A 25,290-nucleotide genomic window follows, 5' to 3' on the forward strand; every position below is an offset into this window, starting at 1 on the left:
CTTGAACACTGTAGAACACAAATCACCACCTTTTTTACCACTTTGAAAAACCTTTAGTTTAGCAGTACTTGGACAAAATATTACGGCATTTTACATCATCGCAACCAATCAAATTTTCTCCTCACAGACTCTGCCCACGTCCTTTTTTTCTCAAGACTGCGCAGGGTAAGGTTTAGCTTGTGGGTAAGGTTGCGCACCCCCCAGTTTTAGACACCATTGGTTTAAAAATTAGGTTTGTCCTTAAGATTTCGCTCCAATCATGGAACGACGTTACGTTTGATAAAAGTAGAGCTCCACATGCAGCCTGCGGCTGCGGGTTGCATCATCTTCTGGAAGCTTGGCTTTGCTGGTGATGCAGTGCCCCGCTGATGCAGTGCTCCTGTTTCCAGTAAGCTGGTACTTATTTTGCCCATCTCAGAAGGACGACAGGCTGAGTCAACCCACCTTGTGTTTTTTCAATGGCGTGACAGAGGCTCAAACTCAAGACCCCAAGATCTTATGCCAGCCACCTGAACTGAGAAGCCAACACCAGGCTTAAGTGCTCCACACTGCACGTTTATTGTCATGAGTCAAAAACAAAATAGATTTAGGTTTCAGTTGAGTCCTGGCAAGGTAAATCAACCTGATGAGATGGACTATTGCTTGCTGTCATTATTATGAAAGATGTCAGGATGTTTGATAATGCTATTAGCACACTGTCACTTAATTTGTCTTTCTTAGGGAAGCTAATGACTTTGGGAATTCTCGAGTGCAAGGGGGCTTCTTTTGGCATTCCTATCTTGATGATGGTTGTTGGTGTTTGAACATTTTACGTGAAACTTTGATTGAATGATTGCTGAATCATATTGTTTGATTGGTGGCTTGATCGATTTTTTTTTCTCATTCTTGTTTCTCTATTGAGGGCTCATTGCTCTTCTTTTGACACCAAAGGTGGTACGTACCAATGTTCATCAAGACGAAGTGGATGCTTGTTATCACAGTGTTGATGGGCATTGAATGCCTCAAGGCTGTTTCATGATGATGAATTTTCTGTCAAACTATATAAACCCATTATTGTTGTTATTGTGCCAGCTTAAACAGGCCTGGCATTTTCCTGAAAATAGTTTTGGCATCCATGATCAGCCAAATGGCAATTTATGCACAACTCCCTCACTGGGTGGAGAATGAGGAGACGATTCTCCCAATGGGTTGGGGATATGAGCATGATCCTCTTACTGCAATGGGATGTAAGCACAAGCCTCATACTTGGTTGGGACTCTGAGGATTATCTTCTCACGGCGTATAATATGAGCACGATCCTCACAATGACCTGGTAATGTGAGCATGATCCACTCACTGGGCTGGGAATGTGTGCATGATCCACTCACTGGGCTGGGAATGTGAGCATGATCCACTCACTGGGCTGGGAATGTGTGCATGATCCACTCACCGGGCAGGTAATGTGAGCATGATCCACTCACTGGGCTGGGAATGTGTGCATGATCCACTCACTGGGCTGGGAATGTGTGCATGATCCACTCACTGGGTTGGGAATGTGTGCATGATCCACTCACTGGGCTATGAATGTGAGCATGACCCGCTCACTGGGCTAGTCATGTGAGCATGATCCTCCAACTGAGTTTGTAATGTGGGTATGATCCTACCTTAGCACTGGCAATGTGATGCAACACCTGTGTTTTGGGGTTCTGGGAATTTTCCGATCCTCAGATATTTGTAGTCTCATCATGTTTATATTCTTCACTCCATCCTTACTTCGAGCATTGTTTTGATTTAAGCATTGTTTGAATAAAGATAAAGCAAAGGAAGTTCAATTCATAAAATTAGTGTCCAATTAACTAAGTGTTGGTGTCCAATCCAACAATCCACCCAAATATCCAAATTATTCTTCCTTTTCTATCACACTTTTTCATCCTCTTCCTCTTCCTCGCTGTTACTTTTCTTTGTAATTTCTTCTTTTTGCCCTCCCTTTGTTTTTGTCAAAATTATCCCAAAATTCCCACCCCCCCTCTTCTTCTGTCATCCTTATCTGCCTCCTGTTCATTGTACTCCTTCAGCCTATCTCCCTTCCTGTAAAATAACATCCCTTCTCATTGTCTTCATTAGTTACCTTCTCCTCTCCACTCCTTACCTACTATTGTATTCTCATTGCAAATTAATCCTGCAATTCGAGACAAGACCGCTCTTGTGATGCAGCAATCAATGCCTTTCATTTTCCACAATGGTTCATTTTCTCATCTCCTTCGTAACATATATTATTATTGATCACTTGATTTTATACCTTCCTCTATGTGATCAAAACGGTGCATTATTATTATTATTATTATTATTATTATTATTATCATTATTATTATTTAAACAAACTGATGAGTCGTTCACTTTGAGCAAAATGGCAAACCCAGACCACGTTGCCAAACGAGGTAGTTACATGATCTACTTTGGTGTGCGCTTGTTTTTGTGATTAGCATGCTTACTTATCCTGGTATTTTAACACTTTGTATTCTGTGGGTAAGTTTTTCTTGGATGTGAAATCATCCAGATACTGGGAGATCCAAACTGTGCCCTCTTATGTATATTTGCTATTATTGTGCAAATATCTGTGATGAGTTTCAGTCGGGTCAGGTTCTCTATGCTCTTGCTTGGTGAGCTCTTTCAGCTCCTACAACCAGTTAATTCTGGTATTTGTTTCCTTTTCTCTCTCTCTCTCTCTCTCTCTCTCTCTCTCTCTCTCTCTCTCTCTCTCTCTCTCTCTCTCTCTCTCTCTCTCTCTCTCTCTCTCTCCCCTCCTCTCTCTCGCTCTGTGTCTCTCTCTGTCTGTCTGTCTGTCTCCCCTCCTCTCTCTCACTCTGTGTCTCTCTCTGTCTGTCTGTCTGTCTCCCACTCCCTCTCCCGCTCCCGCTCCCGCTCCCTCTCCCTCTCTCTGTCTTTCTTTCTTTCTCTCTCTCACTCTCTGTCTCTCTCTCACTCTCTCTCTCTCTCTCTCTCTCTCTCTCTCTCTCTCTCTCTCTCTCTCTCTCTCTCTCTCTCTCTCTCTCTCTCTCTCTCTCTCTCTCTCTCTCTCTCTCTCTCTCTCTCTCTCTCTCTCTCTCTCTCTCTCTCTCTCTCTCTCTCTCTCTCTCTCTCTCTCTCTCTCTCTCTCTCTTTGCCTCCCTCTCCCTCTCCCTCTGTCTCCCTCTCCCTGTCTCCCTCTCTCCTTCTCTGTCTTTGTTCCAAACCAGCAGTGCCTACTTGTCACTTAACTATCAGGTCCCTTCACAAACATAATGCTTTTTTTAACTTCATTGCAGATATAAATTCCATACACGAGTAATAAAAAAAATGAATAAGTGTATCATCACATCATCAAAGTATTAAACAAACAGTTGGTTATTCCACCTCTGCCGCAGTGACGAGGCACTAAGGCCAACAGTGAATAACTTGACTTTCAGCATGTTGTCAATAAGAAACTTGACGAGCATGTTGTCATCTTGCATGTTTATGTGTGAGTCTCAATGAGGAAGTACAATGAAGTGAAACATGTGAGAAAGGGATATTTTATAATACGTAGTTGTTGTTGCTGTTGCTGTCTTTGTGGTTGTTACCCCGCACACGGGAAGCGATAAGCAGGGTTAAGCAATTGGTTCAGGTCCGTCAGCCCATCTGTCCGTAAACGTCAGTTTCTGATCGGGGAACAACTTGTTGAAATTGAATGTTATATTTTGAACACGAATTGGAACACGAATCGGAAAACAACCTGCCGTTTAACGGTTATTTTGTCTCTGAATTTGTTCCGAGCGCAAGTGCGCAAAGAGGAGTGAGATCATTTTTTTTTTAACTCTGCCTGCCTGACAGTCAAGAAAAATTTAAAATCATTCAAAACGTGAAACTTCCTGTTTATTAGGGCATTCTAAAGGAAACAAACAACAGGCACGAAGAACTAATGTAACGTGTTAACTCAGGTGGTGTAAAAGGCACAGCGTCAATGGCGGTAAATTCCAGAATTCATTTATTTATATGACTTTTGCAATCTTTATTTAACTTAAATTTAAATATATACTTCAATACTGGAGAACACAAATCACCTTCTTTGCACTTTCAAAACCCTTCAGATATTTAGCACTACTTGGACATATTAAATAAGGTGGTGCTTCAGGGTGATGGATGCGACTGCTTCAATAGCGCAAAACTTGCACAAGTGGACGTGTAGGAGACATCTCGATGTAAATTAAGTAGGGAGGCTGTGAGCTTAAATGTTACTTGTAACCACATTGGAGGGTGGGGGGGGGGGTGCGCCGTGTTAATTAGACAGGGATTAAGGCCAATTTCCCCCAGTATGTAATTGCCCCCTGTGACCTTTTCCCACGTTTTTGCATTTACAAGCCAGCAATGAAAGAATTACATTTTTATAACAACAACGACAATAACATGTTTCACGTCCAAGCAGGCGAGAAGCCCTGCTTTCCCGGCTTCGTACCAGCAAGTCATGCCCCCGAGGCTTACGATTTGTGAGTGTGACGTAAGAGGGGGAGGGCATGATCGAAGAGCAGACAGGAGTTGTGAGAGGACATGGTTGGTGAGAAACGTGGCTGGGACAGAGGATCTCACTTTGCTCTCCTCTCGGCACGACAAAATGGCTGCGCGATTCTCGTGTCATGCTGTAAATTTGCCTGCGTGCTGGGCAAGATGCTAGTCATTGACTTTACCTGAACCGTGAAGTATTTACGTTTCTGAGGAGGGGAGAAGAGCGTGCTCATGGCCTGATCACGGGGCCTCAGAGATCGTCTTGTCGTGTGGTCGAGAAAGGTGGACAATCGTTGTGAGCGAACCTGTTGCAAAAGAGGAACATTCGGCATATTCGTTCAGAAGAAGCCGCACGGCGGTTGGTGAGCCCTGGTGTTGAAATCCGCCTCATGAATTACCTCATGTACATTTCCTGCCCAGAGAGCAGCTTGGCGCCATTTTTGTGCACATCTTCCCACGCAAGACGAAGCCCCTCGTTCCCAAAGTTCAATAAGGATAATCTCTGGACAAAGCTAAGTACCAGAAAAAAGGGAGGATTTGCTTTTCTTTTGTTTTCCCCTTGTCTTTATTAAAATCTTTGTATAGAGGAGCCTCGACTTTAGACTTTAATTTACCTCATGTTTTCTGATTACATTTTGAATTATCACCCTTGTAAATATTTCATCTATTTTCATTAAATCCCCGTGTTTGTTTTAAGTTGCTGGTGTGCGTGTATCTGTCGTGGATTCGAGTATTGAACCCCTTGTGCTGTGCATCCATCTGCTCCGTCCGTGCCGCAGTTCACCTCCTGTGCTGGCCATAATCTCTGAGGATCACGTGTTTGCCTTGAAGAAAAACCACTCGGCGATCCGGCCTGGTCGGTGTTAACCACCCGTCCACGACAATTGGGTCGGGGGGATTAAACTAACCGGCCAGGGCCACGACATTAGACCTGAACACTGTGTGGGGTAACGTATTCTATGAACTCTCTAACTCTTTGTGTGCTCCTTTCCTCCACTATTATATTGTGATGGGCGTGGCTCAGATAACTCCGAAAGGCCGACGCGTCTGTAAAAAGACCGCAGACGCTGTCTACAACACTCACCTTTGGTCGGATCATTGCGTCCAATGTCGGTTTACCGTACCTGTAAGACGATTGAAGTAGACGAGGAAACGTGATGGCGGGTGCACAACAGATGCTAATTGGCTGAGCGAACCAACATTACCTGCCGCACCCTATTGTCTGTCAAAGGCATCAACCGCTTGGGCTAATTACCCCAGGAGTACTATCCCTGACTAAACCCGAACAGGACAAGTCAAGATGCAGTCCTTTTTACCACCAAGGCACATTGTGTTTAATCAGTAAGCAAGGCGAGAAATGGTGGGAAAACGAGCAATGATATTTCGAATACGAAATGGCGGGAAAACACAGCGATGATAATTGTACAAGGAATGGTGGGATAGTGAGCATAGGCAATACAATAATTATGTACAAATATCACAGCATGTATGCATTTCCCCTTCTCCCCTACGCGTCATTCGCACCATCGAATGCCATAATTAGTCACTTAGCACGTTAAATAATTGGCACAAAGACATACATCCAAATAAGTGAGAGATTGGGAAGGTGTGAGAAAGAAGTTGTGAGTGGTCATCTGCGAGCCCTCACTACTCCTCCAAATTAATGCGTCCTGGGAATTCTTCCACAGAAGCCTACTTTCTCTTTTTCGCAGATTCATCCCGTGTCATTTCCAGTTATCATACCCATCCTCTCGTCCGTGGTACACCCCATCCTGAGGTGAGGCAGTTACTCTTAAACAACCTGACTTCTCTTCCTGGAAGGCAATCCGATTGAAGATAACCTCAGATCATTCAACAAAACCCGCAGCAAGTGTGTGTCCACTCTCAGGAGAGCGAAAAAAGAACATCTGGCCAACCTCAAATCTGAACCTTCAAATCTGTCTCCTTCCCAAAACCCTGGTGGCACCTTGTGAAGTCCATCTCCGGAGTATGGTCCCTCTCTATGCATTCCCTCACTTCAAATAGTACTGCAGATAACTGCTCATGAGAAGGCTGAACACCTCATTTCTGTGTTTATTTCCAAATGGTGTGCCCCAACCCCTCACTACTTCAACCCACATTACAGTCTCATTCAACTGCTCCTGGATTCTGTCTTTCACACCTCAGAATTTGGCAAAGTTTCTGACAGCCCTCTACTCTGATTCTGCCACTGGTCCAGATGGTATCAACGCATGTATCCTGAAAACCTGCTCTGCCACTCTTACGTATCCTCTTTCTACTCTATTCACCCTGTCATTTTTCCGAGGTCATCTTCCATCTGCTTAGCAGTCAGCCAACATCACTCCATTCCACGAACATGGTCCAAATCAGGTACTCTTAACTACAGACCTATGAGCTTATGTCCAGTCATCAGCAAGGTCATGGAACCCATTATCGCAGTTAACATAAAATCCTTCCATTTCTCAACCCACCTGATCTCAGATCATCGGTTCTGATTCAGACACCCTGGACATGCTGCTTCTACTATCCCAACATGGATGGAGGTCCCCAATCTCAGTCATGTGATCAGAGCCATCTCTCTGGACATATTTGGAGCATTTTATACAGTCTGGTACCCCACCCTGCTCTCCAAACTCTCTGCATCTGACATCCAAGGCCAGCTCCTCTCATGGTTTACTAACGTCCTCCACTCTAATCAGTGCGGGCTCTCAACGAGATCCTCTCAACTCCACTCCCTGTCAAGGCTGGAGTGCCCCAAGGTAACACCATGGTCCCAGGCCTGTTGCTAATCTTCATCAACGATTTTTCTGACTGGAAAATCCTCTTTATCTCTTTGCTGATGACTCCACCCTTTCCATGGCATCCCTCATCCCTCAGATTGGCAGGCAGTTGCTTCTTCTCTCTCTCTGCAGACCTTGAAGAAATCAAGAGCTGATCCTATACTTGGAATATGTCTTACAAGCATGACAAATCTGGCACTCACTCTGTCTTTCAGGAAAAATCGTCTGACAGAACTTCCAATCTTCTTCCTTCAAAACCCCTTCAAGAAGCTCAGTCACTCAAACTTATGGCCCTCATCATCAGCCATGATCTTTCTTGGGCAAGCAACATTTCTAATTTGGCCTCCAAATACAGCTATAGACTGGGCATCCTCTGTCGTACAAAGATTTTCCTTGGCATGTCTAAGTTTTATCAACTGACAAGGCCTCCATCTGCAGCTTGATGGAACACTGCTCTCCTATTTGGGCTGCAACCCTACTTCACACCTTGCTCAGCTTGATGCTGTGGAAAACAAGGCCTTCAAAATCACTGGTATCTCTCGTGTTGAAGCTGAGGCTCGAGGTCTGTCACTTTCACATCGTAGACAGATCGGTGGCCTCTCTGTCTTCTCCCACCTCCTTTCTGGTCCCTGGTGCCCCTTTTGTACTCTTCACCTCCCCTCCCTCAATGTTTCTGCAGATTGTAGCCGGTCTGCCGGTAACCGTCCTCTGCTGAAACTTCCCCCAAAAAATCCAGTCTCACTGCTCACCTCCACTCAGTTCTTCCCTTTTTTCTTGTGCCTGTGGAACCAATTTCCTTATTATGTTCAATCACATTTTTTCCTCCAGTACTTCAGGACAGTTGTTCAACATCATACCGTGTCATCCCCCAACTATACCCATGATCTTGTCTAGCGTAATTAACCCTCCCCAAGTCCACCCCTTTTTGTGTTTCCAGGTTGTCAGTTTTTCCACCACTCTCTCATTCCCCTCTTTGATGTTTTTTTGGTTCCATATCTGTTTCTTCCCAAGTTTTCCCTTCCATTTCGGTGAATGAGGCTGAGTCTTTGGGCCTCTCACTCTCTCACTGCAGGTAGGTCGGTGGTCTTTCTGTATTCTTCCGTCTCCTCTCTGGTCTCATCCCCCCCCCACTCTGTCTGAGATATGTCCCCCCCCCCCATATTTCTGCAGGGCACTCAAGGTCCGCCAGCAACCCCTTTCTGGTAAAACTACCAAAATCACGAATCACTGCTCACCTTAACTGTATCATTCCTCTATTTTCCCGCCTTTGGAATAAACTCCCACACTCTCTTCAATCCCATTCTTCCCTTCAGGCCTTCAAAACAGCTGTTCACCAGCACCTCTTATCTTCCCCCATCCAAAACCTCAATCTTTTCTACCCACGTTAATCCACCCCAAATCCATCTCCTTCAAATTTCCTGCTTTCTTTCCTGAAAGTCTGTCGTTTAACGACCTGAAAGTCCCTGTGGTGTCCATCTTGTTTACCCTGTGTACCCCACCCCATCCCTCACCATTCCACAGATCTCCTCATGTGTCTATTCCCCACTGTTTTGTCCTTCCCTTTCCTGCCCCTCTTGTCTCATGCCACCCTTGCTGTGCATTGTGCGTTAGCTCTCATACGAGCCTCGATAATGTATACCAAAAAAAATAAAAACAGTTTGCACTTGTATCCAGATTGTTCACCCGCTGTGTCCTCCTCCCCCTCCCCTTGTGCTCTTCATTCCCAGTATTCTGTCTTCCTGAGCCAGGTGTCCTTTTATCTCATCCCTGTACACTACTGTTTGTGTATCGTCGCCCCCTCCCATTTCCACTGTTTTTTTCCATCCTGTTATGTACTGGTACATTCTGTGTTTGAGCTCCTCCATGAGCCTCGATTCTCTTTACAATTTTTTTTTGTTTTATTGCTAGTATTATTATTCAACATTTGACTTCTTGGTAAATTTACTAATCCTTACGTACCCCGTCATAATAATAAAAACACTAATGCCATCAGTGTGCTGTCTTTAAAAAAAATCATCATACCTCCTCACTGTTGACAAGACCTTTGTTCAGAGCTCAATGAACTACTATTTTCCCTGATGAGCTGATGCCCCAGCATCCCAGCTGTCTCTTTTAAGTCTGTGGACTATAAAAGTCTCAACATAATTGGAATCTCCCATGATGAGGTTTAAGTGCAATGTACGAGTATGTTCCTCTCACACCATGAGCAGGTCTCACTCTGACCCCTTTATTTACCGGCTCTCCTCTGGTCTAGGTCCCTCTGCTCTCTCAGCCCTTCAACATTTCCCTGTCACTCCAGGAAGCACACATTCGTCCAGTCATGCCCTCCTGGTTAAACTTCAAAAATCCAGGCTGACTGCACACCAACTCTTGTTCCTCACTTCTCCAGTCTGTAGAACCATCTTCCTGAGGCTGTTCTCTCCCACTCTTCCCTCCAGTTCTTCAAGGAGGCAGTGCATCATCTTATGTCACCCCCCCATCCTTACCTAATACCATTTTGTTGTTTTGTTTTTTAACCCATTGACTGTGACTATCCCACCCATCTTACTTTTATGATGATGTGTTTCCTCTCCTGCTCTCTCTCTTTCTCTCCTCTTTTCCTGTTCATTTATTCCCTTGCTTATCAAAGTCTTGCCTTTTGCAGCACCTTTTGCAGCATGCTCTTCCTCGTATAATCCCTGGACAATCTTCCTTTACGTGCTTGTTCTTCCCCTCCTGCTTTATCTGGTCATTTAATGCCTTCGGTCCCTTTTTAAAATTAAATTTGCATTGTCGCTTCACTTTGACCATACATGCTTTATCAATGTGCTAAGCACACCTGCCACCTTCCATGCAGTGTTGCACGCTCGCCACTCACTGTACATTCTTAATGAGATTAAAACCACTCCACTGTCTGTCCTACGGCCACACTTGGCATCCCGATTCGTATCAAAACACCTTAATTAGCTTGTGTTGCCCTTCGATTGTATCACATGAGAGTTGTGCTTTTGTGGTAATTTGGTTTCATGAGTTTTGTGATTATTTGTTTATCTATTGATTTTTTTTTTTAATATATATTTTTAAACTTGACCCAAGATCCTCAAAGTGAAATACGTACATCGCAAGGACATCAGGAGACGATTGACATATCAACACACTCTATGAGGTTTGAACTAGCGATCCCCGCAGCATTGGCAGTGTATTCTGAGGGGAACACCAAACTGGGCTATTTTATATCTCCTCCACCTGTATAAAATGACCGTTTTTACAGCCATTTTTCCCTGCTGTGCAGGGGTTAGGCTTTTTCTTGAGGCAATGTTTTTTATGGCCGGATGCCCTTCCTGACGCCAACCCTGGTCTCCTCTTACGACACACAGGGATATGGTATACCTATTCTAACCGGGGCATACACCGGGACCAGTACACTGGTACTCACTTCGCCGACCTCAGATGGATGACAGGCTGAGTCAACCCCCTGGTGTTAATTCAGCAGCCAGCGGGGCTTGAACTCAGGATCCTGGGATCCCAAGCCGCCACCCTAACCACTAAGCCAACACCAGGCTTCTCCTCCACCTGTATAGACAGTATATATATATTTTTTGTCATTTTGGTTTCTCATTTTGAGCGTATTACAGTTCTTTGTAGTTTTGCAGTTAATTATGTTTGCGTGGTTTTAAGGTATTTGCCTTTTAATTTTGTGATTTTTTACCCTCACCGAATTAGAGGGTTTCCTACATTTGGGTCCGTTTGTTACTTGCAAACTCGAAGATTTTTCAAGTATATTGGTTAGTCGATTTTGTTCTTACTTGGCAAAATAAATATTTTTTTTGGACAAGTATGTTGAGCGCCTCCGTGTGTTTGTTTGTGTGTTTGTATGTGTGTTTGTTTGTCTGTCTGCTCACCTCCAGCCCAAACCGCTCAACGGATCGTTCTGAAATTTTCACAGATTAATGTCACCGACCCTGTAACGGTCGCACATTGGAGTTTCGTAAAATTTGTTCGAACGAAAATGTCAATTTGAGCCAAATTTTCTAAAATCGTCAAATTTCATCCGATTGACTTGAAATTTGAACAGGATTTGCATATCATGTCAGGTGAATTCAATCACCTATTAATTTTGAGGTTATCTTTGGTCAAAAGATCAACATAGGCCATAAGGTCAACCCAAAATACGTGTCGGCCAAATTTTTTCATTGTTTCTAAAATGCTCAATTTTCATCCGATTAACTTAAAATCTGAAGAGCATTTTCATGTCAGGTCACTCAATTCAACCACCTATTAATTTTGAGGTAAACATAGGCCAAAAGGTCGACACAGGCCAATTTGGGCCAAATTTTCTAAAATCCTCCATTTTCATCTGATTGACTTGAAATTTTAAGAGCATTTTCACGTCAGATCGCTGGATTCAACAACTAATTAATTTTAAGGTCAAAAGGTTAACACAAGGCCTAATTTCTAAAATTGATAGATTTGGGCCAAAAACTAAATGTATCACTATCTCAAAAAGTTGTGGATGAGTTATGACAAAACAAGGTGGGTGAGTTGGATAGGTGAGAAGAACAAGCACATTGGATTTTGGTTCGGATCCAACTCATCAGTCGGAGACAAAACGTGAACTGTTCCATCTGGCAGAGATATGTGCTCTACCGAGTGCCATTCAACTTTGTGCTGCTTTGCCAAGTTGTCATTCTGAGTGATTTTTCATTCTGTCTTTTTGTCTGTTTGTTTATCACCTACGGGTCACAATTTTAAACCGATCTTCATGAAACTTCACCATATGGTAGAGTTTGTCATAAGGAAGAAGCCTATTGTTTTTGAGGTCAAAAGGTCAAAACATTGCTTTGGTGGAATTTCTAAAATCCTCAATTTTCATCCATTTGACTTAAAATTTGAAGAGGATTTATATTTCAGGTCACTGAATTCAACCAGCCAATTATTTTTGAGCTCAACATCGACCGAAAGTTCAACATAGGCCCAAGGTCAACAACTAAGGTGAGATTTCAAAAATCTTCAATTTTCACCCGATTGACTTGAAATTTGAAGAGGATTTATATTTCAGGTCAAGCAAGTTATTTTTTCAGGTCAATCAAATTCAACCAGCGAATTATTTTTGAAGTCGACAGAGACCGAAAGGTCAACATAGGCCCAAGTTCAACAACTAAGGTGATATTTTTGAAATCCTCAATTTGCACCCAATTGACTTGAAATTTGAAGAGGATTTATATTTCAGGTCACTGGATTCAACGTGCAAATTATTTTTGAGGTCAACAAAGACCAAAAGGTCAACATAGCCCGGATTTCTAAAATTGTTAATTTTCATGCGATTGACTCGATATTTTGAAGAGGAGTTGCATATTTGATCATTGAATTCAGCAACCAATTATTTTTGAGGTTAAATTTGTTTCATGCATTGTTTCACAGTTTCATGCTCTGCATCACGTCATCATCTTGTTTGCCTGTTTGTTTCTTTGTGTGCAGGATAATCTCAAAAAGTTGTGGACAAATCTGGATGAAATTTTGTGGACAGTTGGGTGTGTGACAAGGACGAAATGATAAGATTTTTGTGAAGATCCGGATTCGGATCCGACTACTAGAATTTCTAAAGTGATTCTTCACCATTGGGAGATAGGGCCAAAAACTATATGTAGCACGATAGCTCAAAAAGTTGTGTACGGATTCGGACGAAACTTGGTGGACACGTTGGGTGTGTGACAAGGAAGAATTTGTTCGATTTTGGTGAAGATTTGAATCTGGATACGAGACTTACTTAAGTTTTTATAGTGATTCTTCAACATTAAGAGATTGGGCCAAAAACGATATATGGCATGATGTTTCAAAAATGTATTGGGCCCAATATGTTCTCGGGGATCAGGCATTGTGTGGCGTAGCTATGCGCTCTACCCAGTGCCCTTCTATTTTGTTTGTCTGTTTGTTTGTCCTCACAGAATTTTAGTGTTTTTCTCCACAACCACTTGTCAGATTGAGACAAAATTTTCACTATCGGAGCGACTTTTCATATAGAATATCTGAATCATAATTATGACATCAGAGGTCACGTGGTGTGGCAGCCATATTGGACTTACCCTCAAACCTATAAACATCTTCTCCAGAAGGGCTGGACAGATCGAGTGGAAACTTCACAGAAATGTTCCCCAAACCATGGTTGTACAAGTTTATTTAGGAATAATTGATAGGTTACATGGTTTGGCAGCCATATTGGATTTAAGAAGAATATTAAGTAATGTTTTCTCTGGAACTGCTTAATCAATCGACGTGAAACTTCACAGTTATGATGTAGGAGTGCTGAGGAATACATGTTTTAAATTTCAACTTGATTGTATGCATGGTCTGGTATGCCAGAATTATTTAATTTTTGATCTGGGTTCTTTTTTTTATGTTTTTTTTTTTGAATAAGGCTCACTTGTTCTGGGTAGAGGAGTAGCAGCTGAAATGTGAATCCTATCCAGGTTCCTCCTGATGACTTTATCTTTGCTTTTTGCTTTTTTGGGTTCCTTCTGATCACTCCAATGCAGGACTGTACCTATTTGGTCTTTCGTTTGATTTGAATTGAATATATTTTAATCCCATTCTAAATTCAATTGAATAATGATTTTGAAAAACGTCATGGGTCAGGATCAGGTGTCCGATCAAACGGGGTTGCATCAAAGCAGGACGTCTTGGTACCCGGTCATCACTACCGGCAGTTATAAAGTGGCAGTTCTAGTAATGTCTATTTATATATATTAATTACGTAACACACCATTACACAAAGACCACACAAAATATGTGACACAAAACTACACAAACACCCCACAAAACAAGTCCTGGCAAGGGTCTGCAATGTTTTCTCTTTTTTTGTTTTCTTTGTTTTGTTCTCATTTAAATCTTGCTTGGTTTTTTTTAACATTGATTTATTTTTGGTGGGTTGCCATGATCACCTAGAGATACTGTATATGCACCCATATCTGAGCTGGACTAGCCTGGATTTTCATCTGAACCGAGCTATAAACTCTCACTCTGGTGTTTCACAGGCAAGGGCAAGGCGTCAATGTGTTCATCTTCCATTGAAAGGACACAGAGTCACCATTGTGCCAGCACTGGTCATTGTTGGACGCTTAAGATCCCTATGGTGTCTTTCTTGAGATGGAAAGTTATTATTGCTGCACTGATCAAATTGCAAATTCTTGCCGAAACTTCGGGTCGCAAGTGGTCCGGTGTTCTGGGACATTTCTTGACAACAGGTTACACTGGTTGCAATCTCAGAGTGTGGTTGCTGTCGGCTGGGAAGTGGCTTTTTCTTTTTTGAAAACACTGTCGAGGCTCGTATGAGAGCTAATACACAACGCACAACAGGGGGGGGGGGCAGGAGACAAGAGGGGCGGGAGAGGGAAGGACAAAACAGTGGGGAACAGAGACATTAGGAGATCTGTGGAAGGGAGAGGGATGGGGCGGGAAACACGAGGAATACAAGATGGACACTACAGGGACTTTCAGGAAGAAAAGCGGGGAATTTGAAGTACGTGTGGTTGGGGTGGATTAACGGGGGTAGAAAAGATTGAGGTTTTGGAAGAAGCCCTGGAGGGAAGGATTGGATTGAAGAGAGTGTGAGAGTTTATTCCAAAGGCAGGAATACAGAGGAATGAAAGAGTGAAGGTGAGCAGCGATTCATGATTTTGGTAGTTTTACCAGAAGGGGTTTGTTGGTGGACCTTGAGCGCCCTCTGGAAATATGGGGGTGGACAAATCGCAGAGAGAGCGGGGGGGGCGGGGGGCAGAGAGGAGACGGTAGAAGACAGAAAGACCACCAACCTGCCTGCGGTGAGAGAGTGAGAGGCCCAAAGACTCAGCCTCACCGTGAGAGAAACCAATGGTCCTAAATGCCTTGGTTTCCACAGCGTGAAGCCAAGAAAGGTGAGAGGAAGGAGGTCCATCCCAAAGGGGAGAGCAGTACTCCATCAAGCTGTGGACGAAAGCCTTGTATGTGGTGATGAGCTCAGGTGGGCTGAGGAAGGACTTTGCACGACGGAGGATGCCCACTCAGCGACTGGCTTTGGAGGCCAGGTTGGAAATGTGACTTTCCAGAAGAAGAAGAAAAAAAGACAGAATGAGAGTGTGAGATTTGTCCGGATTGAAAGACATGTTTCACGTGTTGGTCCAGTTTGTGATTTTATCCAGATCTGCAGAGAGCGAAGAAGCTGCTGCTTGCTGATCTGAGGGATGACAGATGGTACACCAGATGGGGGAGTCATAAGCAAAGAGATAAAGAGGATTTTCCAGAGAGTCAGAGAGATCATTGATGTAAACCAGAAAAAGAACAGGGCCCAGGAGACTGCTTTGAGGAACTCCAGCCTGGACAGGAAGAGGGGATGAAAGAACTCCATTTAGGGCCACACGTTGACTGCGACAGGAGAGGAAGTCTGCGAGCCATGAGTGGAGATGGCCTTGGATACCATGGGAAGAGAGTTTGGTGAGCAGGACAGGGTGCCAGACCGTGTCAGAAGCACGTGATATGTCGAGGGATATCAATTCTAGTTTGATTTCCCAAGACAATAAATCAATTCTAGGCTTCTGCACTGCAATCGATTCTAGTTTGTATTGTGCTTTGCACATTTTATTGTAAACTGCCATCTTCGACTACGAGGGGAAACCAATCCCAATTTATTGTTTAGTGGTTATGCATGTTTTATTTTCTTCATTTTGAATGGTGTTTCTAGTTTTATAATATCAGCGATGGCACATGGTTTGGGACATTTTCATTTTCAGATGGTGTTTGGTGGTTTGAGTTTGTTTTTGTTTTCCTTTTTGGTTTACCCCATTGACTCTGTGTATTCACATAATGCACAGAATTTAAACATAGTTCACTCTTAATTCGTCCATTATTAGCCCCTGTTAGACTTAGTCCGGAACGGGGGCTTTTGGATTTGGTCTCGGTTTTCGTGTGCGTGTGTGTGTGTGTGTGTGTGTGTGTGTGCGTGCGTGTGTCTGTGTCTGTGTCTGTGTCTGTGTCTGTGTCTGTGTCTGTGTCTGTGTCTGTGTCTGTGTCTGTGTCTGTGTCTGTGTCTGTGTGTGTGTCTGTGTGTGTGTCTGTGTGTGCGTGTGTGTGTGTGTGTGTGTGTGTGTGTGTGCGCGCGTGCGTGCGTGTGTCTGTGTCTGTGTCTGTGTCTGTGTCTGTGTCTGTGTCTGTGTCTGTGTCTGTGTCTGTGTGTGTGTGTGTGTGTGTGTCTGTGTGTCTGTGTGTGCGTGTGTGTGTGTGTGTGTGTGTGTGTGTGCGCGCGTGCGTGTGCGTGCATGCATGCATCCGCAACTACATCTCGGACATGTATGGCCCAATTTTATTTGTACCTGGCACAAAGACAACACAAGATGGCGTACATATGCACGCCTATTTTTTTCGACATCAGTTCCACGATAGCCAACTGGTGGCCATTTTATTTGTAAAAAAAACGCCTGATGTTGAACATGTCCTCAATCATTTCACAGACAAGCATTTACCGATGTTGTTCACACTTGGCAAGCAGATAAAGAATTGGCAAGCAAGCTTATGTCTTGCATAAGCACGTCATTTCATTTCGAGATCATATCCAAGATGGCCGACTGGCGACCATTTTGTTACTTCACTGTGTCTCCAACCTTTTCTCTGACATGCTTGGTCCAATTTTGTTCAGACTTGGGATAAGCAGAGAACACAATGTCGTATACTCGCACCTAACTTTATTTTGTGATTTGATCAAAGATGGCCGACTCGTAGACTTGCGGCCATTTTCGTTGGAAAAAAAAGGCGATGTTGAACATGTCCTCAACCATTTCTCGGACATGCTTTTTGCTATGTTGTTCAAACTTGGCACACAGATACTGAATGATCGCTTGCATATGCCCATCTCTTTTTTTGACATCAGATCTAATATGGCCGAGTGGAGGCCATTTCAGTTGTGAAAAAACCCGGTGTCGAATACGTCCTCAACCATTTCTCAGATCGGCATTTACTGATCTTATTCAAACTTGGCACAAAGATAATGAATGATTGTTTACATAATCATGTCATTTTGTTTCAAGATCACATTCAAGATGTCCGACTCGTAGACTGGCGGCCATTTTAGTTGTTAAAAAACCTGATGTTGAACATATCCTGAACCATTTCTCGGACAAGCATTTACTGATGTTGCCCAAACTTGGCACGCAGATAATGAATGATGGCTGACATATGCAGATCGTTTTTTTCGATATCAGATCCAATATGACCGACTGGCGGCCATTTAGTTGTTTTAAAAAAAACAAACCCCAGTGTCGAACACGTCTTCAACCATTTCTCGTACATGGATTTACCGATCTTGTTCAAACTTGGCACACAGATAATGACTGATGGTTTACATATGCACATCATCTTTTTTTCAAGATCAGACCCAAGATGGCCAACTGTTGGCCATTTTGTGACTTGAATGTGTCCCCAACCATTCCTCAGACATGCATAGTTCGATATTGTTCAAACTTGCCACAATTACAGAACATGATGGCATACACATGCTCCTCATTTTATTTTGCGATGTAATCAAAGATGGCAGACTGGTAGACTGACAGCCATTTTAGTTGTGCATTAAATATGGGCTCGCTCTTTAACTCCACACAGCAAAATTCCTAAAACAACAGGGGCTTTGGCATTTTATGTCTTTTTTTTACTTGTTATCCAGGTAGCAGATTTTTCCTTGGTCATCTTCTATTTCAATAAGGAGGAGCGTTTGTCGTGTGGCCGAGTGTGTGTATCCATCCTGTTTACACAAATATAAATGGTACCGTTAGAAAGTTAATTTAATCAATTTTTGTTTGTTGTACTGTCGGAGCCCGCTATTCGCAGGGTTGCTATTCGCGGATCCCACGTATTCACAGTTTATAAAATGCGACCTTCTTCGACATTCGCGGCCCTGTGCTTCACATAATCGCAGGGGGGGGGGGAGGGTTCTGCATTTTCGCCGGCATATTCGTTCTTTTTGCAGGTGTTTCCGTCGTTTTGCATGGGATTTTTGATTTTCCCTCATGAATCAAAAACTGCCAGGAGCCTATCCTGCCTTTTTCCTTTTAAACAATGCCCTAACATTCGCGGCATTTTGGAGGAACTTATCCCCTACAAATAGCAGGGTCCGACAGTGCCATACTCTTTACAGAGTGTCAGTGCTGCTAAAACAGTTTCTTGGCAAGGGTTCTGCTGGGTGGTTTGCCATTTCCTTCCCAGCGTTTTCCATGCTCTAGCTTTTTAAATGCTGAGCATCAAACAAGGAAGCAGCACGTACTATTTTTAAAGCCTTTTGTATGACTCGCCAGGGTTCTAATCATCGACCTCCTATCATTGAAGAATTAAAAGCTGGAGTAGGAGCTCAATGTTGTGGTTCCAGCAGTAACATTTTATTACCTGAGACATGTAGCAGGTCAAAAAGAGTTCCGCATTGTTGTTCGTGTTGTTGGGGTTCTTGTTTGGGGTCTATTTTTGAAATGTGCACCCATTGGTCGGACATTTGCTGGACTTACGCCCACATTGGTCACTTGACTCCACCGACCGGCTCACTCAGATGAAATCATATGGCCGCCATCTTGGTTTTCTGGTGGGCCTCACACATTAGGCCTGTAGACCTCTGCTGATTATACACTGTCTGGGTTTGTTGCACCAGATTCCATTGGCCTTGTTTGGGTCAAGTGTTGATGACGATGAGGGACCGCAAAAAAATCTAATCATATGTCGAATAATAGTAAGGTTTCATCAAGCCCGTCAGAAGGCATGGTATGTCAGAATGCTTAATTACTTAAAAAAATCATGTTAGGTAATTTTTGAATAGCCCTATATTGGGGTTAAACAATCTGTTACCGTGTGATGAATCGGCTCATTCTAACATAACCATGGCGGAGACTGATGTGGATGAGACGTGTCGAGTTAATCTTTTTATTTTGCTCGAAATGCGTGTTCCCAAATCTGCCCATGACTGGATTTTTAAAGCCAATTGACTCACACTTAATGGCGAAGTCACACACACACACTCACGCACACACACACACACACACACGCACACACACACACACACACACACACACACACACACACACACACACACACACACACACACACACACACACACACACACACACACACACACACACACACACACACACACACACACACACACACACATACACACACACACGACAAAACTGAGGACAGACACAGCTCTGTCTAATCTTATTCATTCACATGGGAACATGGGACAGACATGGCACAAGGTCAATGAGACAGATTAGAGAATGTAATCTGAGCCGTGGGTAATTTATTCTCAGATCCTCAGCTTTCACCACATTGACACGTGGGACATGAGCAAGATTGAGGAAGATGAGTGGACAGGGGAGGCAAAATATATATTTTGTGTCACAGGTTGTGACCACATTGCGGTCATTCTTGTTATACTACGACAGCAGGAACCCTTTAGAATAACACGTGACAGACGCAGAAGAACAAAAAAATTAAAAAAAACTATATATGGCAATACCTTTCGAAGCAATAAAATAAATTATAGTACATGAAAGGAGCACATAAACAACAACCGCAGTTAATACAACAGCAGCAACAGTTCAGTCTCAAAAAAGATCCTTTTTCGTGTGTTTCACTTCATTTTACATCCTCAATGAGACTCACAGATAGACATCCAATTTGTTTGAGAAGTCCACCATGCTGTCTTTTTATTAAACCCATCAGCCAAGCGATGGGTAGGCACACCTAGTAATATACTATTTATGTCCAAGGGTTTTTGCATTACTTATTTACTTGGATGCATGGGCCATTGGTAACTCAGACAGCTGTGATTTCACTTCAGCACAGTTTTAAGCTGGAACTTGAAATTTCCCCCATTGAAATATTTCTTTTTGCCAGCAGGCAAATCTGTCATTGTTTCTGGGATGAAAGGCTGCTTTCATTTTTAAGATGGGGGGACCGTGGTCAAGTGACCATAAAGCATGACCTTTTAAAATGCACTCCATCACTCTTTAACACCCTTTGCATTGTTAATCCTCCACATTAAACATGCCATTTTGGCTGATTGGTTTTATTGGCGTAAAAAATGACACATAAAGCGAGGAATCGGCAATCTTGCTTTACTCTGCTCGAGCGCTGCATCACCGACCACCCGGAACATCTGATACCGGATGGGCTTGTCCTTACTGCGGGAGACATCATCACTCTCAAATTGGTCTCCTTCGATCAAAATTGGCCTCCCAAATTGTCACACTCAGATTGGTCTTAGTCATCAGAGGAGTTGTATGTTGACATGGTGTAGCACAAAAAAAATATAAAATCCAGACAATGAAGTTAATGAACTCAATAAACTCATGAAGCGTGTTGATGTGCAGCTCGGCAATGTTTGCATCGCAGTGGCCTATTCTGTAGGAGTTCCTAACTTGGAATACATTTCATAATAATAATAATAATAATACAATAATAATAACAGCAGGGAAATTAACTTAAAGTTTGTTATTTTTGTGACATTTGACATCGGATGTTTATCCATGCGTTATCCTTTTTAAATGCTGATCGTCGAGTAAGGAAGCAGCACGTATCATTTTCAGTCTCTTTTGACTCTGCCGAGGTCGTGTTCGAACCAGTGACCTCCCAGCCTCAGAGTGGCTGCTCTAACCATTATGCCGAGTCTGTTTGAATGGGGTTGATTGTCAAGAGGAGGTCACAGGCCATTAGGTAGCAATTGGAATTCACCACTTGTGCTTTGTTAATTAGCACGTTTTTATGTCTGGAACTTTTGGACAATGATGAGGCGCAGTGTAACGTTACTTACAATGTTCAAAAGTTTGTTCTCTTGTTTCATCTTGCTGTGCTGCTCCTTCCTGTAAATCCTGGATTTCATGAGCTCCCGCACGGCCGGCGTCGTGTTTGTAAAAGCATGGAGTAATCATGATGTGTGTAAACATGGTCATTTTGAGGTCATAAAGGAGCCCTTTGAGGTGCGTGTGGCTGCAGGAGGCATTTATAGTGCTGTTCATCATTGTACAATAAAGATGAATTCTAACGTAGGTGTCCTATAATCCTGGTTAAGCCGTCTCAGTTTTTGTTTATGAGAGACGTTCGTTCTTATAAAATAACCAGGCCAATCCAACATCCACAAAATAAATTGCAGATGACGAATGATTTGAATTTATTTTGCGTAATAGCAAACAGGACCCCATCATCATCGTCATCGTCATCATCCATTGTCTACTGTTAGTGGTCCCTCCAGGTTTCCGCCACAGTTTCTCACTCATCGTAGGTTTGACATTAAGGAAGAGCAAATATCTCATGTATTGTTGATGATTTTGATAATTGTCAAATCAAGTATCGTCTTTCATTTTTACCGCAATTGGTTCAAGAATTGATTTTTTTATTTTTGCTCTATTAAAATATTGTGTGTACATATTTAATGATATTGGTTATTGGAGGGAGGTTGGAAAAAGGAATTGCACTTTGCAGAATTAATTGCTTATTTTAGTGGCTGGAAAAGGAAAGAGTTATTGCAGTGGCTCGCCAGGCCAAAATGTGGGAGTTAACTTGGCGTTGGTTGCAAGTACCGAAAATGAAAGGACATCGATTATGCTCAAAAGGACAGAACCCTCACGCATTTATTTCATTGCACATTGTGAACAAAACTGACCTTGACATCCTGCAGTTGAATGGAAAGTCACCGAATGTAGTTGTTCTCTGAGTCTTTGCCATATGTTGGCAATGGGTACGAAGTTTTGGCTCAAAGCGTGGAGGATGCAGCCTCGTGGCCTTGGCTGTTATATTTCTCTCGTGCCATATGTATGGTGTGCCGTGGCAGCTGGTGAACGATGCCTGCTGGAGGGTGCGTATCAGGAAATTGCCGCTTACCCTCATTACCTGGTTGTTGTTTTTGTGTTTCGCAGGAGATTGCCGCTTACCTCATCACATTTGAGAAGCACGAGGAGTGGCTGACCACATCCCCAAAGACGAGGTATATACGGTATAGAGTTGCATTTGTAAATTTTGGCATTCTTCAACTGCACTTGATGGTACTTTGGAAGAATAACTTTGTGCGATGTTTTTGCTGACACCAAAGCAAGAGGGTTGGGGTGGAGGTGAAGTCGAGTCAGGTTTGATGAAAGTCAATGAGATGATGATGAGGATTGGGGCAGAACAAGTTATTTGGTTAAAAAAATGTTTTGCCTGAGACGTAAGCAATCTCTTCATCAAACGGTGGTTTACACGCACCTGTTGAACATTGCACTATCAGATGTTTTGCTGGTTTAAAGGAAAATAAAAAACATGGTTGATTATGCCCTGTTTAGAAAAAAATATTTTTTATGAATTGTAAATTGCTTCTGGTTCCCCCCATTCCCGTTATAACTTTTACTTCCATTATAACAAATCGTTGGAATTCTTTCACTTCATGAAATCGTTCGCTGCTTAGCGTGGAATCATACTTTTCTTGTATTATGGCACTAAAGGTGCATTCACACAGAAGGCTTATTCCAGAGTAAATCCGAAGCTTGAATTGCCGACATCTTTGCGATCGCAAGTTAGGAAGACATCTGCAGAGGTTGAATCGCTGAGTGCGTGCTACCTGCTGGAATTATCACATGATTATCAACATCCTTCCTCAGATCCTGTCTTGTCGTAACTTAATTGCCTCTTGCAATTTCTATGCATGGGTAGCCTGAATTTTCCTCAGGTGACAATCCAAATAAGGAATTAATATAATTAAAAAAAAACACCAACGCGTTTGCTCCGAGCTACCTGGCTTATATTACATCTTTTAAGGTGAATCCGAAAACTCTACTAGTTAGTAAAATTATTGGAAATTACTACGGCCTAGAAACTGCAGGCGAGCTCTGGCAACGCAGCTTAAGCCCCTGTCACACCTCGACGATTTAGCCAGCGTATGGCAACGTATCAAAATTTATCTAAAACGCTGGGGTACGCTGAACTATTGATTTTTTTTTCAGTTTTGGGTGTATATTAACGAGTTGGACGTATGCATAACGTATTCGTAACGTACACATAACGTTTCGATAACTTATAGATAACTTATACCAACGAATGCTTAGCGTGTTGTCGGCGTTCACAACTTATGCATAGCCGGCAGCACAGTATCGCCGACGATCACGTGGCGTAGCCTATTAAATGGCTGCCGCTCAACGATTCAAATCATAACCGCACTAGACATCAAAGTGTCTCGACATTAGTTACTTCCCTTGGCAGCGAACAGGTTAATAATATTTTGTGTTTATTATCTTGCCAAAACGAAGTTTTTGCAAGATATGTTAGTCAGCTTGTATGTTTTTTTGTTTGTTTGTTTGTCTGTAATCACGTATAAAAAATTCTGCAGAGCTCAGTTTTCATTGGAAATTTTTGTAACTTCGCATATCAGAGGCCTATAGAGGTCCCTTTCAGTGCACAAAAATTTGAAGGTCAAGGTCAAAGGTCAAGGTCACTTTGTCGCAAATCAGGGGAGTCGACGAAACCCTTATTTTTTGAGTAATTTTGATCGGATCGTCTTCAAACTTCATGGGAATATAGTTCATGGTCTGGCACTCAGCTGATTATTTTTTGGTGGCGATTGGCCTTGACCTTCATGGTTAGCGCCTCAGGTCAAACATATTTGACCCCAAGGTCAAATTTTCAAGTTTTAGGAACCATATCGTGTCATACCTCAAATTGAACACCTCAATGAGTGCTTTCTAGATATGTCAAGCTTGAGACATTATGACGTTATTTGGTGACGTTATGAGGCAAACACATATTTTTCATGGTTACTCTAGAACGATTCTCATCGGAATCTCTCGTAGGCAGATATTCCTCAAGGAGTCGCTCCTGGTGGATAGCAGCTCTGTTCACCTCAGTGTGACCTTAAAGAAGTCACACGTGGTCACCTTTTGGCAAGATACAGGTCACCCTGCGGGTGACATTGGTTTATTTTATTATTTTTTGTTTGTTTGTTTGTCTGTAATCACGTATCGATCACTCTGCAGAGCACAGTTATCATTGCAAATTTTTGTAACTTCGCATATCAGAGTCCTATAGAGGTCCCTTTCAGCACATAAAAATTTCAAGGTCAAGGTCAAAGGTCAAGGTCACTTTGTCGCAAATCAGGGGAGTTGACGAAACCCTTATTTTTTGAGTAATTTTGATCGGATCGTCTTCATACTTCATGGGAATATAGTTCATGGTCTGGCGCTCAGCTGATTAATTTTTGGTGGCGATCGGCCTTGACCTTAATTTGTTTGTTTGTCTATAATCATTAGATTTTTCACCTTTATATCACTCTGTGGAGCACAATTCTCATCGGAAACTCTTGTGGGTACACATATCGTAGTATTATTACAATACCCTTCAGCACACATGAAGGTCAAGATCAAGGTCAAAGGTCAAGGTCACTTTGTGGTAAATCATGGAGGTCGACGAAACCCTTATTTTTTGAGTAATTTTAATCGAATCATCTCCAAACTTTATGGGAATGTAGAATATGGTCTGGCGCTCAGCTGATTAGTTTTTGGTGGCGATTGGCCTTGAACTTCATGGTGAGCACCTGAGGTCAAACATATTTGACCCCAAGGTCAAATTTTCAAGTTTTAGGAACCATATCGTGAAGTACCTCAAATTGAACACCTCGATGAGTGCTTTTGAGATATGTCAAGCTTGAGACATTTGGTGACGTTATGAGGCAAACGCATATTTTTCATGGTTACTCTGTAGAACGATTCTCATTGGAATCTCTCGTAGGCAGATATTCCTCAAGGAGTCGCTCCTGGTGGATAGCAGCTCTGTTCACCTCAGTGTGACCTTAAAGAAGTCACACGTGGTCACCTTTTAGCAGGGTGAAATTGGTTTATCTCTTTATCTTTATTATCTTTATGTTATAAGTGTGGTCATTACCTTTGATCAAAAATAAAAACAAAACTGCTGTTAATTTTTATATAGAAAGATATATATGTATGTATATATATATATATATATATATATATATATATATATATATATATATATATATATACACATA

General features: G+C 42.6%; 1 protein-coding gene across 5 annotated transcripts in view; it reads left to right on the forward strand.

Moving 5' to 3' along the window:
- LOC147018921 (calmodulin-binding transcription activator 1-like) overlaps positions 1 to 25,290 on the forward strand; it is a 754,305-nt gene that overhangs the window by 291,165 nt on the left and 437,850 nt on the right. For all 5 annotated transcript variants that reach the window (XM_085899044.1, XM_085899046.1, XM_085899043.1 and 2 more), the window contains one exon: positions 22,178 to 22,245. In XM_085899044.1, the coding sequence (XP_085755170.1) occupies positions 22,178 to 22,245 (68 nt within the window). The remainder of the gene's footprint in view (positions 1 to 22,177; positions 22,246 to 25,290) is intronic.

The sequence above is a fragment of the Eptatretus burgeri genome, chromosome 10 (genome assembly GCF_056783735.1).
Source record: "Eptatretus burgeri isolate ZD-2024b chromosome 10, Ebu_testis_v1, whole genome shotgun sequence".
Classification (NCBI taxonomy): domain Eukaryota; kingdom Metazoa; phylum Chordata; class Myxini; order Myxiniformes; family Myxinidae; genus Eptatretus; species Eptatretus burgeri.